Source organism: Perkinsus marinus, assembly GCF_000006405.1.
Source record: "Perkinsus marinus ATCC 50983 genomic scaffold scf_1104296929422, whole genome shotgun sequence".
Classification (NCBI taxonomy): Eukaryota; Perkinsozoa; order Perkinsida; family Perkinsidae; genus Perkinsus; species Perkinsus marinus.
In genome coordinates, this window is record NW_003216446.1 from 196,871 (window position 1) to 211,398 (window position 14,528).

The following is a 14,528-nucleotide window of genomic DNA, read 5'->3' on the forward strand; positions in this document are numbered from 1 at the left end:
ACTATCACATACAGATGATCATCATCATCATCATCACCAACCACAAGTAAATACCAGACTAGATAGGGTTAAAAGGAGCAGCAGAGACGACGACCACAACTGACCATCTACTTTAGATGCTTTATTGTTTACCAACAACTGGTCGATGCATATCATTGCTATGCCTTCTACCATTAGTATGCTGCTGCTGTTGAGTACTAGCCTTATGCGATGGTATCATATAAGGAGCCAGACAGCCGTGAGCAGGGTCCATGACCAAAGGTAGATACTCTGGGTTCTTGATCCTGTGCACGCTGGCGTTCCTAACGAGATTGTCCAGATTGCGCTTCAACCCCTGGACAACTGCAACCGAGATGCTGAGGGAACTGTTGTTGGCCCCACCCTCGACTGCAGAGAAGCCCCCAACAGCAGTGCCGGACAGTTGGATCTTGTGAAAAACCGACTTGAATGTCGCGGCTAATGCAGGGGTCAGGAAGTTGACAAAACCGTAACCGAGATTCCTTCCTGATGAGATATCAGTTGGCAAATAAAAGAAGTCGAAAGTCCCCTCAAAACCGCGGCTAGCAAGCTCCTGTATAAGCATGCGTTGGGAGTACCGCTTAGGGACATTACGGATCATCATAGTAGTAGGACCAGTCACAGGGGTAGGGATAACTTCCGAAACGCCAGATGCTGGACTAACAGGACCCTCAGTGTAGTCGACTGCTGGGGAACGACTACAGCTCACTACGCGGTTTTGGCGACGAGCCTGAGGATAATGATTAAGTTCGGAGAGATGAGCTGCTGCTGCTGCTGCTGCTGGTGCTCACCTTCCTCCTTCTGGCAGTTAAGCTCATGCCGGCCGCCGAACTTGCAGCAGTATCCTTGTGCGTGGCATTAGCAGGGGAGTGGTTGCTGCTGCTGTTGCTGGGCTGAGGAGCCTCGACGATCGCAGACTTGCATGAGGAAGATGAAGCAGCAGTAGACTCAGGTGACAGATCACCACCACTGTTGAGGGGCGAATAAGAGAATTGCTGACCTGATCAAAATGAGCAAGGTAACGCAAATGGACCTATTCTGAATCTTCTGCAATTGAAGCTAGGATACTCACCAAAGGATGCGGCGTTGTTGAAGGCAGTCGTCTGAGGTGATGCATTAGCCCCCCTGAGGAGCATCCTGATGCAAGCTTGATCTTCAGGGGAGAGAGCATCCATCAGATTCTTCAGCTCGTCATCATCATCTTCATCGTATACACAATCTTGCGGCTGAGGTCGCCAAGCGTTAGCAGCAGTACTGTAGGGGTCCAAAGGCGAAGCGGTCATCATAGTAGTGCACGGAAGGGTGCTTATTCTACACCAAGGTAGAAAGAACTAATACAACAGTAATAATCGTGACATGACGGCTACTAAAACAGCAGTCTTAAGATTCTACCACGCGCCAAAAATTTACTCGCTCGCCACTACAGTAGATAGCTCAGACATATCCTAACGCTCGAACGAAGGTCAACAGATTGTGGACTACCTCCTTTCTCCGAATAGTGACATCTGTAGTGGCTCTATGGAAGGCGTATTGTCAGTGGTGATCCTTTGAGAGGCCAATGTGCGCCCGCATTCGCGTTTTAATGCAAAACTCACACAAACGTGAATGCGGACTTGGGAAAAAAACGCCCTGAAATTAGCACTGCGAATGATGTCAACTCTTATTGGTGTCAACGTGGTTAACGATGATGAGAGTGATGTAGCAAGCTACTGAGGTAGACAAATAAATGAACTAGATCCATGGTCCTCACAAAGACTCAGATAGCATACATGGAGGCACGAATCGTGCAATCCTGCGAATGCACCCTACACAGGCCACGAATTACAGGCAAAACTACGAGTGTGTAGCAGCACTCCTTGACTGGACTAAGTGGGTCTAACAATCCGGTATTCGGAGTTACCAGTGGTATCAACTTCATGGGCTCAAGGAATATCATTTGTCATCTGAAACCGTTCCGTTTTTTTATTCTGCAGACGATCGTTGATCCCAACGGTTTGATTATGTGGACGGTTGGATGTGCTTAGATATGAATCGACAAATCTTGCTTGCACCGCGACAACTCTCACTCGACTCACATAACCCAACAACAACCTATCGCAACGATAACGTAATCAGCTACAACAACAGGATAAGCGGTGATAATGGTGAAATGATGATAAGATGGGGGCCGAAGCCAAATGGATAGAGGGGCGACTATTTTACCTACAGAGGCGAACGGCCGAGGTATTCACGGCAGTTCTCAGTAATGGTCTCAACAACACTGTGCAGTTGCGTAGGGGTGTTCCGATCCAGCATGTTGCTTATCCGTACCTGAAGATGTCTTCATAGAACTTGAACATGATGAACAGTTTCTACATCAAGAGTGAGAGGATCATGGTCAGACATCTTGTAGAAGTGGGCGTACTGGGAATCCTCTGGTAGCTCACTAGGTGGGTCAACCCCAGCCAGTTTACACGTCTCATAAGCCCAGCATCTCGGTACGTTACGGAGAGTATACCCTCCTCCACCGAGCACGATCATTGGTAACTGACAAGCCATGGTGATGGTAGAAGCTCACGACTGCCTCCCTACTCCATAGGACGCGAGATGCATCACCGTCTCTGAGTGACCAACATGCGATAGATTAAAGCAGCCGAGTCGATCGCCAGCCAAGGAGTCCGCACCTATCAAGAATATTATACCACTTATTATCGAGTCGGAACGCTCGATAACTTTGTCACACTGCTATCCATTGACCGTGACCCGCGCGCGGTGTTGCACACACACCTATAGACTTCCCACCCAATCATGAATACGCACAGGATTCGACTGAGTATTAGTGACTCCGCTTCGCTGTCCACACCATGGTAGACCAACAGGACGGTATAATAAGTAACGTAGTGCTTCCCCACCTACCCATCTGAGACACGATAGCCTCGGGTTTGAACTTCTCAAAAGCGGCATCAATAACTCTCTTGAATACCTCAATATACCTAACAGGAGACTCCACAATCAATGCCATGATCCTCCTCCACCTCGCCTACGTTGCATCCCCGATTCCTTCATGGAGTGGTACGTTAATAGCATGCCCTCGGCCACTACCAAGACCAATGTCGTTTATCGCCCCTGTAGACGGGAAGAAGCCGTTACCGTACTTGTGGAAAGATATCGTTAAGACCTGTATAAACCGATTCTGCTGCTGTTGCTGCTGATGTGAGTGAGGAGTGGTATGACCTTATCCGTTGTGAAAAAGGCCTCCTCCACACCGTCCCCATGGTGGATGTCCACATCGATGTAAACTACACGTTTGAAGCCTTGACGTAGCAGCTCTATAATCTGAGCATTATACCGTCAAGAAACGAAGCCGCTCCATATTCTCGAACTATACGAGACCGCTGAGATTTCAGTTGAACATACTCAGGTGAGTACTACCCCCACAACGCAGTCATTGACGTAGCAGAAGCCCGAGGCTGCGCTCTGTTTGGCGTGATGCATTCCTCCATGAAAGTTGAGGCAAATACGATCTTTCCCCTCCGCCAATCGACGTGCTGCCGATACCGTCAATGTGGTATAGAGGTTACAGAACTCATACCTACAAGCCAATAACCCTGGTTCGAACCCCGGACATGTCATTTTTACATGTTACTGAAACCCGGACAGTCTCCTTCATGCCCTCCCTGACGATCTCCCACTGTGGGCCTGCCAGCGTCCACCGAAATATTGTACCTCAACAGACCACCCATTCACCAAAGAGATCATCCCCTCCATGCCTACTTTGAGAGTATCCGCTGACTCGCCTCAGGCGTGGTGAGGTAACCAATACCCCCAGTGGCTCGGTACAGGCCGACTTGACGGACAGTCTCTAGATAATCACTTGAATGGAAATAGGACATAACCTGAGGCGACGTCGACTGTTATAACGACGACGACGACGACGAAGTCATTACGCCATGATCGAGCCGACCACTGATCTGATCCTCATCCTTCATCTCCTTATCACGAGAATCTTCAACGACATTGACGGGACAGTTGGTGCTCCGTAAGATGTCCACCACCTACAGATAGATATCTGGTTCGATCCCGGCACCTGTCATTATTACCATTGCCGCTCGACAGGTCTTCATCGGATGTGACGAGCCCAACGAATACATCTCCAACGACTCTACACAAAAAAAAGAACATCCCCACCTCCACTTTACCTAATTATCCGATAATTTAGCACAATCGTAGAGCACCACGATTTCTCTCCAAAGAACCCTGGATCGATTCCTCGTATTACCATCGAATAATAGACTAACTCCATCCTTAGGCCGCTTCGAGCCGTCTATCAGTGTGGACATATGACAGAACAACTCCGATAAACGCTCAACCCTTCTCCCCAATAACTCAACCATCCCTTTTCGAAACTACCATCGACCACAGGAGATTAACCCCGCCGCGCTGCCTTTGACCACCTCTACTTGGGAGGGTTACTAACCATGAACCCTCCCTGACCATAAGCCTCAGCCGCCGCTATCGCCGCCTTCTGATCCCTCCTAGTGCCGTACATCATCGACGCCAACTAATAGCACGAGCCTTGGAATACAGTCATCATAGTCGTATTACCTTAATGCCGATAAAGGCTACCACGAAGGGCGCTTGAGTACCCCAGGAGCCGGCCCGATGAGCGTAGAAGAATCGACCTAGGCAAAATGATGATGCTTATAAAACATAAACAATCGACGCTTACCGAAATGCCTGTGGGTGAACTGTTGAGCTGACGAGGCCATCTTAGCATTTAGCTCCGCTCCAGTGAGGTTCTACCAGAATATCTCACCAACCGGTAACCGCAATAGTAGGAGTACCTTGTTGGCCTTCCAAAGGCTCGTCCACCACTTTATGCCGATCGGGTGAGGATGTAGGGTGAAGAGACCGGACATTACGATGAGAAAAACCTCACAAAAATAGGCAAACCCTGAGCCGACGAGATCTCGCAAATCGGTGGGACATGAAAAATATAATGTAATTGGCCATATGCTGCTGCGTTAGCTACACTCTCATCGTTCGATGAAGAATTTGGTCGCCCTCCAGAACGGAGTCTTCAGCGGTACTAAAAGGAAACACCTCACCACCTCACCGAGAAACGCCCACTTCTTACCTCAAGATGCAATCAATAGTCGCTTGCGCGTCCTTGCGCCCTTTCCTGACGACTCTAGCTTCCTTCATGAGCAGACTCCCAGGCCTCTCATCGCCGCCTTCGGACGGTTGGAAGGGTAAAGGAGTAGTGATGGGCGTCTCTGCCGAATGGTCCTCCCTCGTGGGCTCATCCACAATACGGCAGTTGAGCGTCCAAGTGACTCGTGTGAGGTCGTCACCGTCGAGGACGAAGAAGTCAAAGACGATTTGATGAGAGACTTTCACCGCCCCTGGCAGAGTGAAGGAAGGCGACTCCTCTACTGGAATGTACAGAGGAACTGTCGAGCTCGTCAAACCACATTCATGGACTGACGGTAGGACGCATTCCGATACCGCAATTCGGTGAACTCCCACGAGCTCATCTCCAGACCGCTCAGTGCGGACAAGGCGTACTCTGAGGTGTTCCGTGGGGATGCTGCCCTTAGTGGTAGAGAACCTCACGCTGATGGTCATGGGCGAATCTAGGTCGACGTAGAGGAGCCTCTCGGAAAGATTCCAACGGCCACTCACTGAGATCTCCCCGACCGGCGCTTTGTTGAAACTGATGGAGAAATGCTTCTTCCCAAAAGTGGCCGTACTGCTTTCAAGCTCAGCTGCCGCCTCCTTTCGAGCCGCCCAAGTGAGCAGCCGATCTTCGACCAGATCGTAGCTGCCAAAGATGGAGTCGCGCCGAGGGATGCATCGAACGGCCCTTCCCACGCACTTCAGGCCGCCTCGCTCGCACGTGACCCTCAGGGGCGTTTTTGATTCAAAAACCGTAGAATTGGCGCTAGCAGCGACTATGATGTAGTAGCGAACGATAGTGTACTTGCCAGTGAAGGAGGGTGGCAGTAGATGAGGCAGCGTGAAGTGGAAGACGGCTTGACGAGACTCCTTTGGGTCAATCTGGACAGCCAAGATCTCGGGCGAGGTCGAAAACAGCAACGCTGATGAGCTCGAAAGACGCTGCTCGGCAGGGACGTAACCGTGGGTGGAGGCGATCGAGGGTCGAGAGGCTTCTTCTGGAGAACGGAAACTGAAAAGGACACATATCGGACATATTCCGTATCTTACCATGGTCAACCTAAGATACTCCGGTTCTACCCATGCCTACCTGAGCTTGTCTCGATCGAGTCGAGCCCCATGTAGACCAAGGACCTCCCCACAGGCTTGTGCCAAGAGCCAGTCCACTCGGGTGCTCTCGAAGCCTGGGCCAAGCCCTACAACAACCTCTACCTCATCACCAGGTTGATACCTCCCTTCGGAAAGGGCCACTTCGATAAGTCGGGACTTCAGCGGACCTCCTTGGAAGTCCGCATTAGAGGCCTTCTTCATTTCCGACTGTAGGATTAGTCAATTTGCTGCAACGATTATGCTCGGGCGCGCGCTAAATCAAAACTTGATCGATTTGTTGGGAAAGTGGAGGTTGAGGAGAGCTGCATCTTAGGTTGGCCTAAGGATGATACGGAAGAGGTCCGCGTGCGGCACGCTGGGGTTATGATCCTATCTCAGGAAAAAGGAGGAATTCTGGTAGACTTTGGTAATAATGGAGGGCGAATTTGAAATCTGAATGTTGCTTTTCCGGACCTGTTTTGTATCTTACCCGAAGCGACCTCGGATACGTTAGGTTGTTGTTGTTGCCACTCTTCCTTCCTCATTCATGAGCTACTATATTCGGCCTGAGGCTGTACTAAAGCGAGCCGATGAGCTCATCGAGATCGGCGAATACCAAGCCGCCATCGATTTACTCGGGCAAGCGGCTTCATCTCGTCGCTTTAAATACAACTTCACGCCGGCAGTCGAGGCTATTATGGACAAGTTCCTCAGACTATGTGTGCAGATGAAGCAGGTCAGGCAGGCTAAGGAAGGTAGGAAGAATCTTTAGCTTGAGCATGGAAGATTCAAAAGAGGTCCGACTCTGTCACACCTGCCTTCAGGTCTTATCCAGTATCGATCTATCACCCAGCATACTCAAGTGCAGTCGTTGGAGGACATGCTGACCCTCTTCCGTACCCTCAGTGAGGAGAGGATGGAGAAGGCCGGGCAGAAATGCTCGGTGGTCATCACCGGCGATTCCCCCGACCCCATTACCCCGGACAGCGTCATGTTAGCGTCTTTGGGCCAGGACCCGACCGACCACGATGAGATAGAGTTTAGGGAGGCTGTCAGGGACATGTGGGAGACCTATAGGACGGTTTTGGAGACGGTCCGGACTAACGCTAAGTTGGAGGGCTTGTACTACTCTACCGCGTATAAGGCATTGGAGTTCGTCAAGAAGCAGAATAGGCGAGTGGTATGTATATTGGGCTCTCATGGGGAAGGTCGTGGGTTCGTTTATTGTTGGTGGTTTTTAGGAGGCTAAACGTCTTTGTGACCTCTTCCGTTCTCACTGGGCGAGCGCTAAGAAGCCCATGACGAGTATCGGAGCCAGCCAGAACATCAACCCCAACGACCCTGGTGTTGTCTCTAGGGTACGTGAAGGGACGCCCTGCCCTGTCAACCACCTCTGGGCGGCAGGTCCTCGCCCTCCGCTTTGCTTGCGTCAATACGGCCATGGACATGGGCTTGTGGAGTCTGGCATTCACCGTCTTAGAGGACGTCCATACCTTCATCTCAAAAAAGCGACCGGCACCAACGGCTATTCAACTACTACAGTGAGGAACCTTCACGTTCACGTTGCCTCGAAGGGCCTCGCATGTTAGGTACTTCGATCGCCTTTCCAACGTGTTGGGATCCACTTACATGATGGAATCTATCAACCCACGCTCCCTTGCTGACAATGATACCCATCAAGCCGTTCAGAGACTCTTCCATGCCCAGGCCTTGCTGAAGTACCGCAGCCTACCAATACCACTCTCCTGGTTAATCCTACTTAATAGGTACCTCTACCTCCTACGACAAGTACGAACACAGCATTCGAGTGCTGACCCTAGTGGTGTTGATGCTCAAGAGGGGGTAGCGGACTTACCATCACTGGAGGCCACAGCGGCTAGGACCGTCCTTGCTATATTGGCGGTCTCTCCTACTAGCCGAGGCTTTATGGGAGTCTCGCCTTCTGTTGGCGAACGAGCTGATAGGTTGGACGCTCTCTTGGTGAGTGGGGATGGTGGCGTCACAGGTGTGGGCCTATTGTGAATCTTTGTAGGGCCGAGATGTGATGCCAACTCGGGAGTCTCTCGAGGCGGAGTTGATCGAGAAGAAGGGCATCGAGCTGGCGCCAGCTGATGTGAGGAAGCTTTTCGAGGCGATCACCACTGCCGAGCAAAAGGCTGATACTGCGGGGACTGTCGATGATGGTCTTTGGTGAGTCTTGGACTTGTGGGGGAGGGGTTGGAAGTGTATGGCTTGATGTCAGCGCGAAGATCGATGGTATGTTGAAGGCCCTCCCCGAGGCCTGCTGTGGAGCATACGCCCCCTCTATAAGACGCAATGTGGTGGAGCTTGTTGTATCGAGCATGGCTCAGGTGGTTAGGGTGTTGGTCTAAGGATCCTATGGTATCGGGTTCAATTCCTGGCCTCCTCAGACGCCTAATAAGTCTACAACGTATGACGACATTTCGAGAGTCACCAGCACCTGCGGGACCATTGCGGATATCACTGACCTCATTGACAGGGCTTCCTCTAAGGGTCCTATCGTCGTCAAGGACGAACAAGACGCTGTTGAGAAGCGCATGGTAGGCGGCGGCATGCGGGGTAGGGGGGAAACGATTGGGCCTTGTAGATCCCTGTGGTTGATGATGCTACTTCTACGTTGCATTTCGAAGTGTTGTCGGAGAAGGCCGCAGTGGCGACTGCTGATGGTGAGGCTCAGACTAGTCTCAAGTTGGAGGACTACACTCAGGGCAATAAGGAGAGGGCTGGTAGTGGCTATGGTAGCGTGGGAAAGGACGGATGATCATGTTGTTGGTGCTGTTAGAGAGGGAGGCTGCTCGGGCTGCTGCCGCGTTGAAGGCAGCGCAGGAAGCCGCTGCAGCTGAGAAGAAGCGTGCAGAGGAGAGTAGGAAGAAGAAGTTGATGGAGAGGCAGGAGATGGAGGCTCGAAAGAAGGTATGGGAAGGAGGTCTCGGGTTCGATCCCGGCATGCTGCATTTTAGGACCTCCCTCGTACTACTGCGATGTTGGAGTCTGTCAAGCAGCAGGCTAAGGCGTTCGGTAAGGCTGTGGATTTGATTGTTTTTCTATCAGAATTGATGCAGGACCTAACCACGTTACCACCATCACTATTGATGGCAAGGCTCGGGATGTACAGACTATCGCCGACCACGAGGTCATCAAGATCGATCGTCAAGAGTAAGCAGCCTCTCTCGATAGTCCTCTATAATGCTCGTTTCCTCAGGCTCGATGACGTCCGTAGGAAGCAGTTGTTGAAGGAGCGTACGATCAGGATTAAGTAGGCGTGGTGGCGGCGGCGGCGGCGGAAATGGTAATTTTATTGCTCAGTTTCCGACGAGAAGAGTCCAAGCGTGTGGAGTATACAGAGCGAGCCATTCGTGAGAAGGAAGGCCCACATATTCGAACTTGGAGGGAACACGTTGATATCAACAGGATGAAGCGTTATGAGGAGCTGCAGGCCCAGAGGTGAGGACGACGAGGGCGAGCTCCTCTGATGGGCTTATGGTCAATGCCAGGCAAGCGGCTATGGAGGAGCTCATCGCGAGTCGCAAGGAGGATAAGGCTGCATTGAAGCCAGCGATGTCTGTGGTAGAAGGATGGATATCTGAGAGGATGACTGAGCGCGATGAGGTGATGATCCTTCTCGAGTGGGGATGGTCATCAGGGAGTTTTCTTTTCAGAAGCGTATGAAGAAGATCGAGGAAGCTCGATCGGCGTGGAAGGCTAGGATGGTGAGAGAGAAGCTCGAGCGAGCACTCAATAAGCTAGCATCGTTCGAGAGTCAAAAGCAGCAGGAGGAGGAAGATGAAGAGGAATCTCTGTAAGTGTCCAACCGCTGCGTTGCTGTACTTGGTTGTGTAGGAGGAGGAGTACCTCGGCAGCCTCTGGATCCCCTCGTAAGGCAAGCGCCTCCCCCTCGGCCAGAGTCATCAGTCGTGGAGGTGGCCTCGGTCTCAGCACTGATGTCGCGGCTAGTCGCAACGCCTTCAAGATGGTAGTAGGATTTCATTGGCTCGCGGTCATGGAAATGCCTTCTACTTTCAGCACGCTCGTGAGTCCTCGCCTGAGCCAGAGGATGGTGGTAGCTGGAGAAGGCCAGCGGCTGCGGCTAGCAGGTTTGGTGCGGCCTCTTCGGCTGGCAAGTAAGAGGGAGTGTCACTTGCAATCTTGGTTAATCTTGCATTTCCTCAAGATACGTCCCTCCGTCCCGACGCGGTCTGCCCGCTGGACGAGACGCTGATGGCTTCACTGAAGTCCGTCGTCATTAGATGGTCGTCGTCTTCGCCGCCGCCGCCTCGTCCTTGGTGGTTGGGAAGTTGTGCGCATCATCATCATCATCATCTTGAAGTACCAACATCACTGCTATTCCTGTTTCCACTACTTCATTACGTCACTACGGTATGTGGTGTTGAAGTCAAATTAATGATGGTTGAGAGGCTTGGATGCTCTCTTCAGTGGGGCAGAGTCTTCTAAGGCTTCGTGTTGGTGTCAGCAGGGGATCGCGATTTCACATTTGCTACAGATCATTGGTATCAGTTTTGATAACCTTTGTTTTTATTCACTTGTTGATATGAGTCGATGCATTGTTGAAATGATCAGTAATTTCATTAGAACCCGAGGTGATTCGGTGAAAGTCGGCGGAAAAATAAAAAATTGCCAACTTTTTTTTCTAAAAAAGTGCGTAAATTATTGAAAATTTGGGCGCAACATTACATTTACCTGAAAATGCTGTGAACGCTACAGTTTCAGATTGAAATACAAGAAGCAGTTTTCGAATATTTCATGTCGACCTCGACGCCACCCTCCTCTGAAAAGGCGTCCTTGCGATCTGCTGAGAAATCACGTGTCTCGACGTGTGCGTTCGCGGATAGAATTGCAACAGCAGTGGTGGGAGTCTACAGGACTCTGACAGGAACGACAGCAGAGTCCGCGATGGCTCCTAACGTCCTGGCAGGATTTGTCGTTTTTGATGAAAAAAGCGACAAAATGGAGGTGGTAGCCTTGGCTGTGGGTACGAAGTATCTCCCTCCAGATATTGTGCGAAAAGATGAGGAGGGTCGGAACGAACTTGTGCACGATTGCCACGCGGAGGTGTTGGCGAGGAACGCTCTACTGAGATGGCTGCGAGACTCCCCTGCTGAGGAGTGGACCGACACCAAGTCGTTGCACATGTACAGTTCCTCGGCCCCTTGTGGGAATGCTTGCATAAAGCGATGGGTCACCGGGAAGAAGGAGAAGTTCAATGCCGAGGAGAAGTTGTGGTCAACAGCCCAGCATCGAAAGGTAGAACTACACTCGATTGCCGAGGGACAGGTTGAAGCTACATTCAAAACCGCACAGGGGGATCCTCCTATGAAGGAGTATTTCCCGAAAGGTATCGTCCGGGCGAGCGCGGTTGACGACCAGCAAGGAAGGATCCTCTCGTGCTCTGACAAGATCGCCTTGTGGAACGTTTTTGGTGTGGGGAAGGTGAATGGCAAGTCGCTGTTTATGGACTCGATTACGATTGGGAGGAAGTTCTCTCGAGGCTGTTGTGAACGGGCGCTGTGCTGTAGGATGGTTTTCAAGGGGGCCCCGAGGGAGGTGAGGCATCCGAGTATCCTTTGTAGTGCGGTAAAGCTGCAAGAAGGAGGGATGGACGCTGACAAGGGCGCGGACTTTACTGATGGGGAATGTCGATGGTGGAGGAGGTGTCGGGAAGGCTCTTGGGAGGGAGAGGTACTCGATGGCAGTACGGGAAGATGTGCTGATGGTGCGGTATCGAAGTTGGCACGATGCCAAGTATCGGTAGGAGATCATCGAAAGAAAAGGAGTAGGGTTGAGGAGGTTTGCCCTGGCCTGTTCAGTGGAAGACACTCGCCATTCAAGTGCTTGTATGCTCCGTCCCTTGTGGTTGACTATTTTCTGACGTATTGTGTTGGTAAATCTAAATGTCTTTAGAGTGTATCGCCGTGCGTCTCTGCACACAAGCTGGTTGTCCCCATATCTAGCGATGCAACGACGCACTGTAAGTAACAGTACTGTGGTTTTCAATGATCGGTAGCACTGCGGCAGGACTCATGAACTCTTCCAAGTGCCGTTTGGTTTCTTCAGCTGAGCTCAGGAGTTTTCTCACTTTTAACGCACCATTTAGGTTTGAAGTGTATAAAATTAACGAGAATTCCCCGAGGTTACCTTACTCTCACCAACGCGCTTGGTTGGACATGCGCATATTCCCCAACACTGCTTATTAGCGCAGTTATTCAACCTGTCATATGGCAGTGTCGTCGGCAACAGGGGGGAACTACTTCCAACCACAACGCTTCCCGGCTCATGCACCCGTTGACGCCCCAGCTGAGGATGGCGTTATTCTCTGCAGATTCTCCGATGATACTGGTAGAGTGTAGGATGCAGGGATCGAACCTGTGCCTCATATCCTCACAGATGAAGAGTATCCTGTTGCCAACATCACATTCAAGCTGTCTGGAATCGTCCTCAACTTCAACAACCATGATGGGCATCTTTCTCCCATAGGGATCGTCGCAACTCCAGGTTTGACGATCGTGAATGTCTCCGTTGATCACCGTGATGCATCCCAAACGCTCGCATAAAAACTCATAGCAGAAGTAGCTACGCTTACGCTAAGATATTAGACGACATTGACAGCAACACATGGCTATGACATCCTCTTAGCGGCCTACGTTCGAGTGTCTGGTAGCGGCCGACAGAAGCTTTTGGTCTACCATACGAGTCCCTACCCTAGATGTAACAACATAACTCGACTCGAGCTATATCGGGTGGTTAGCAGGCACGTTGAGCTTTGCCACCTCCGACGACTGTAGTCTTGTGAGTGCTCACCTCAAAGGCTGTGCATCGCGAGTTACGACGAGTGTGATGGGATATATTCATCCGCAGTACGACTATGTTCAAGAAGGAGATGATGCTTCTAGAGTCCTGTTCTCGGGCTGGGTAAACTTGAAGCCTTCATATCCCCTCGATGTGATCCGATCAGGTCATCCAATACTCCCCAAACCAGCCACCACGCTATGGTTCGGACGGCGCTGCCAACAGGAAGTTCGTGGTTGGCTATGCTGACGTTACGGTGAGAAACAAGACTAGTGGTGTCTCCTTAAATTGGGCTACGGTTGTTCGATTACTACTACAGATCGGTTTTACGTCGTTTCAGTATCCTGCGTTCGACATAGCTAGGCGTATTGGCAACGACATGGACGGCACACTGAGGGTCTTCTCCGACAAGACCAAGGAACATCGTGTGAGCCATATACTCTTACCTAGAGTGTCGGAGGACCGAGATGGGCTCCGATGCAGAGTTCGAGGTGGGAGGGTGACGGCCTCAATGAAAAGACCGGATCGTTGCTATTACGTGAAGAGAGACAATATAATGTCATCAGTACGAATATTACCACGGAATCATGCTCTATCCAATCTGCTTATCATTTAAACTCATCTGTCATCACTGCAATGGAAAATAGGTGGTCCAGCATTGAACAGAGCTAGATAATGATGTATTATATTCTGCCAATTTCCATATATGTTTTCCGATATTCAGCTGAGAATCCACTCGAAATAACCTCTTCCGTAGGTGCGCTGCTCTTCCTGCGCGGAGCCAATACGGCCGTGTTGAGGTTTCCATCGGAAGCCCACGCCAAAGTGTGGGCAGCTGCTGTCGAGATGGTCACAGCTGTACCTCTCCTCGATGAACTTCTCTCGTCCAAAGAAGCTAGGAAGAAGCATTTACAGATATTCAAGATGGTGAGCTGTGAGGGTTTTCATCGCTTCTACCCCTGCGGCCACTCAGAGGCGATTCAATCTACATGAAGAATTAGCCAAGCTAGGCTCAGCCGCTACTACTGCTGACTTGAATTGTGAGACCCTCTTGATGGACGTGTTGGAAGAGGTGAACTTAGTATTCATCTACGCCAGTCCCTCATCTTATGATTTTGGATCTTTAGCCATTCCCGGCAAGAAGGAAGCCTCTTGGATCCCAGAGTGTAATGGATAAGGCATCCCACTCCTCGATGCTGCCTGGTGAGTGGAAATGTCTCGCTACTAAGAGGTGGTGCTTCCAGAAGGTGTGTCGACTGCACAGTCGTCCACGATATTGACGTATAAGTTGCCGGGGGAAGTCCTACCAGGGACGGTTATCATCGGTGGAAGCAATACTGTCACCACTACGGCATCCAGCGGCACCGTACTTGTTCATGATGCTCAGCAGATCGCTTTGAAGAGGGACGTTCTAGGTAGAGAGGTCAGCACTGATTTGA

At 50.9% G+C, this 14,528-nt stretch overlaps 7 protein-coding genes across 7 annotated transcripts; 3 read left to right on the forward strand and 4 right to left on the reverse strand.

The window, feature by feature from the left end:
• Positions 1–121: 121 nt before the first annotated feature.
• On the reverse strand, positions 122–1,351 carry Pmar_PMAR028659 (hypothetical protein; the record flags this gene model as incomplete). The annotated part of the gene is made up of 3 exons (XM_002787352.1): positions 1,091–1,351; positions 810–1,018; positions 122–748 (listed from the first exon to the last, which is right to left on the reverse strand). The coding sequence occupies exons 1-3, from the start codon at positions 1,302–1,304 to the stop codon at positions 122–124; spliced, it is 1,050 nt and encodes a 349-aa protein (XP_002787398.1). The 5' UTR covers positions 1,305–1,351.
• An 869-nt stretch (positions 1,352–2,220) lies between these two features.
• On the reverse strand, positions 2,221–4,337 carry Pmar_PMAR028660 (histone deacetylase, putative; the record flags this gene model as incomplete). Its single annotated transcript, XM_002787353.1, has 12 exons — positions 2,221–2,328; positions 2,374–2,544; positions 2,590–2,681; positions 2,914–2,990; positions 3,042–3,175; positions 3,232–3,333; positions 3,430–3,589; positions 3,637–3,723; positions 3,772–3,893; positions 3,945–4,052; positions 4,098–4,159; positions 4,277–4,337. The coding sequence occupies 12 exons, from the start codon at positions 4,335–4,337 to the stop codon at positions 2,221–2,223; spliced, it is 1,284 nt and encodes a 427-aa protein (XP_002787399.1).
• Positions 4,338–4,453: 116 nt separating this feature from the next.
• On the reverse strand, positions 4,454–4,916 carry Pmar_PMAR028661 (hypothetical protein; the record flags this gene model as incomplete). The annotated part of the gene is made up of 4 exons (XM_002787354.1): positions 4,454–4,558; positions 4,603–4,679; positions 4,727–4,796; positions 4,842–4,916. The coding sequence occupies 4 exons, from the start codon at positions 4,914–4,916 to the stop codon at positions 4,454–4,456; spliced, it is 327 nt and encodes a 108-aa protein (XP_002787400.1).
• Positions 4,917–5,011: 95 nt separating this feature from the next.
• Pmar_PMAR028662 (hypothetical protein) lies at positions 5,012–6,486 on the reverse strand (the record flags this gene model as incomplete). Its single annotated transcript, XM_002787355.1, has 3 exons — positions 5,012–5,086; positions 5,135–6,187; positions 6,266–6,486. 3 exons carry the CDS (start codon positions 6,484–6,486, stop codon positions 5,026–5,028), a joined length of 1,335 nt encoding a protein of 444 aa, XP_002787401.1. The 3' UTR covers positions 5,012–5,025.
• A 290-nt stretch (positions 6,487–6,776) lies between these two features.
• On the forward strand, positions 6,777–10,626 carry Pmar_PMAR028663 (conserved hypothetical protein). The gene is made up of 20 exons (XM_002787356.1): positions 6,777–7,019; positions 7,089–7,444; positions 7,506–7,622; positions 7,669–7,805; positions 7,854–7,982; positions 8,031–8,244; positions 8,297–8,454; positions 8,507–8,615; positions 8,676–8,825; positions 8,873–9,011; positions 9,068–9,198; positions 9,246–9,303; positions 9,348–9,441; positions 9,488–9,541; positions 9,592–9,729; positions 9,780–9,894; positions 9,945–10,084; positions 10,126–10,258; positions 10,309–10,406; positions 10,457–10,626. Exons 1-20 carry the CDS (start codon positions 6,812–6,814, stop codon positions 10,530–10,532), a joined length of 2,754 nt encoding a protein of 917 aa, XP_002787402.1. The 5' UTR covers positions 6,777–6,811; the 3' UTR covers positions 10,533–10,626.
• Positions 10,627–11,196: 570 nt separating this feature from the next.
• On the forward strand, positions 11,197–12,161 carry Pmar_PMAR028664 (conserved hypothetical protein; the record flags this gene model as incomplete). Its single annotated transcript, XM_002787357.1, has 2 exons — positions 11,197–12,051; positions 12,111–12,161. 2 exons carry the CDS (start codon positions 11,197–11,199, stop codon positions 12,159–12,161), a joined length of 906 nt encoding a protein of 301 aa, XP_002787403.1.
• A 1,685-nt stretch (positions 12,162–13,846) lies between these two features.
• Positions 13,847–14,016, forward strand: Pmar_PMAR028665 (hypothetical protein; the record flags this gene model as incomplete). Its single annotated transcript, XM_002787358.1, has 1 exon — positions 13,847–14,016. A coding segment is annotated over one exon (170 nt), but the record flags the coding sequence as incomplete, so codon positions are not given.
• Between the last annotated feature and the right edge of the window lie 512 nt (positions 14,017–14,528).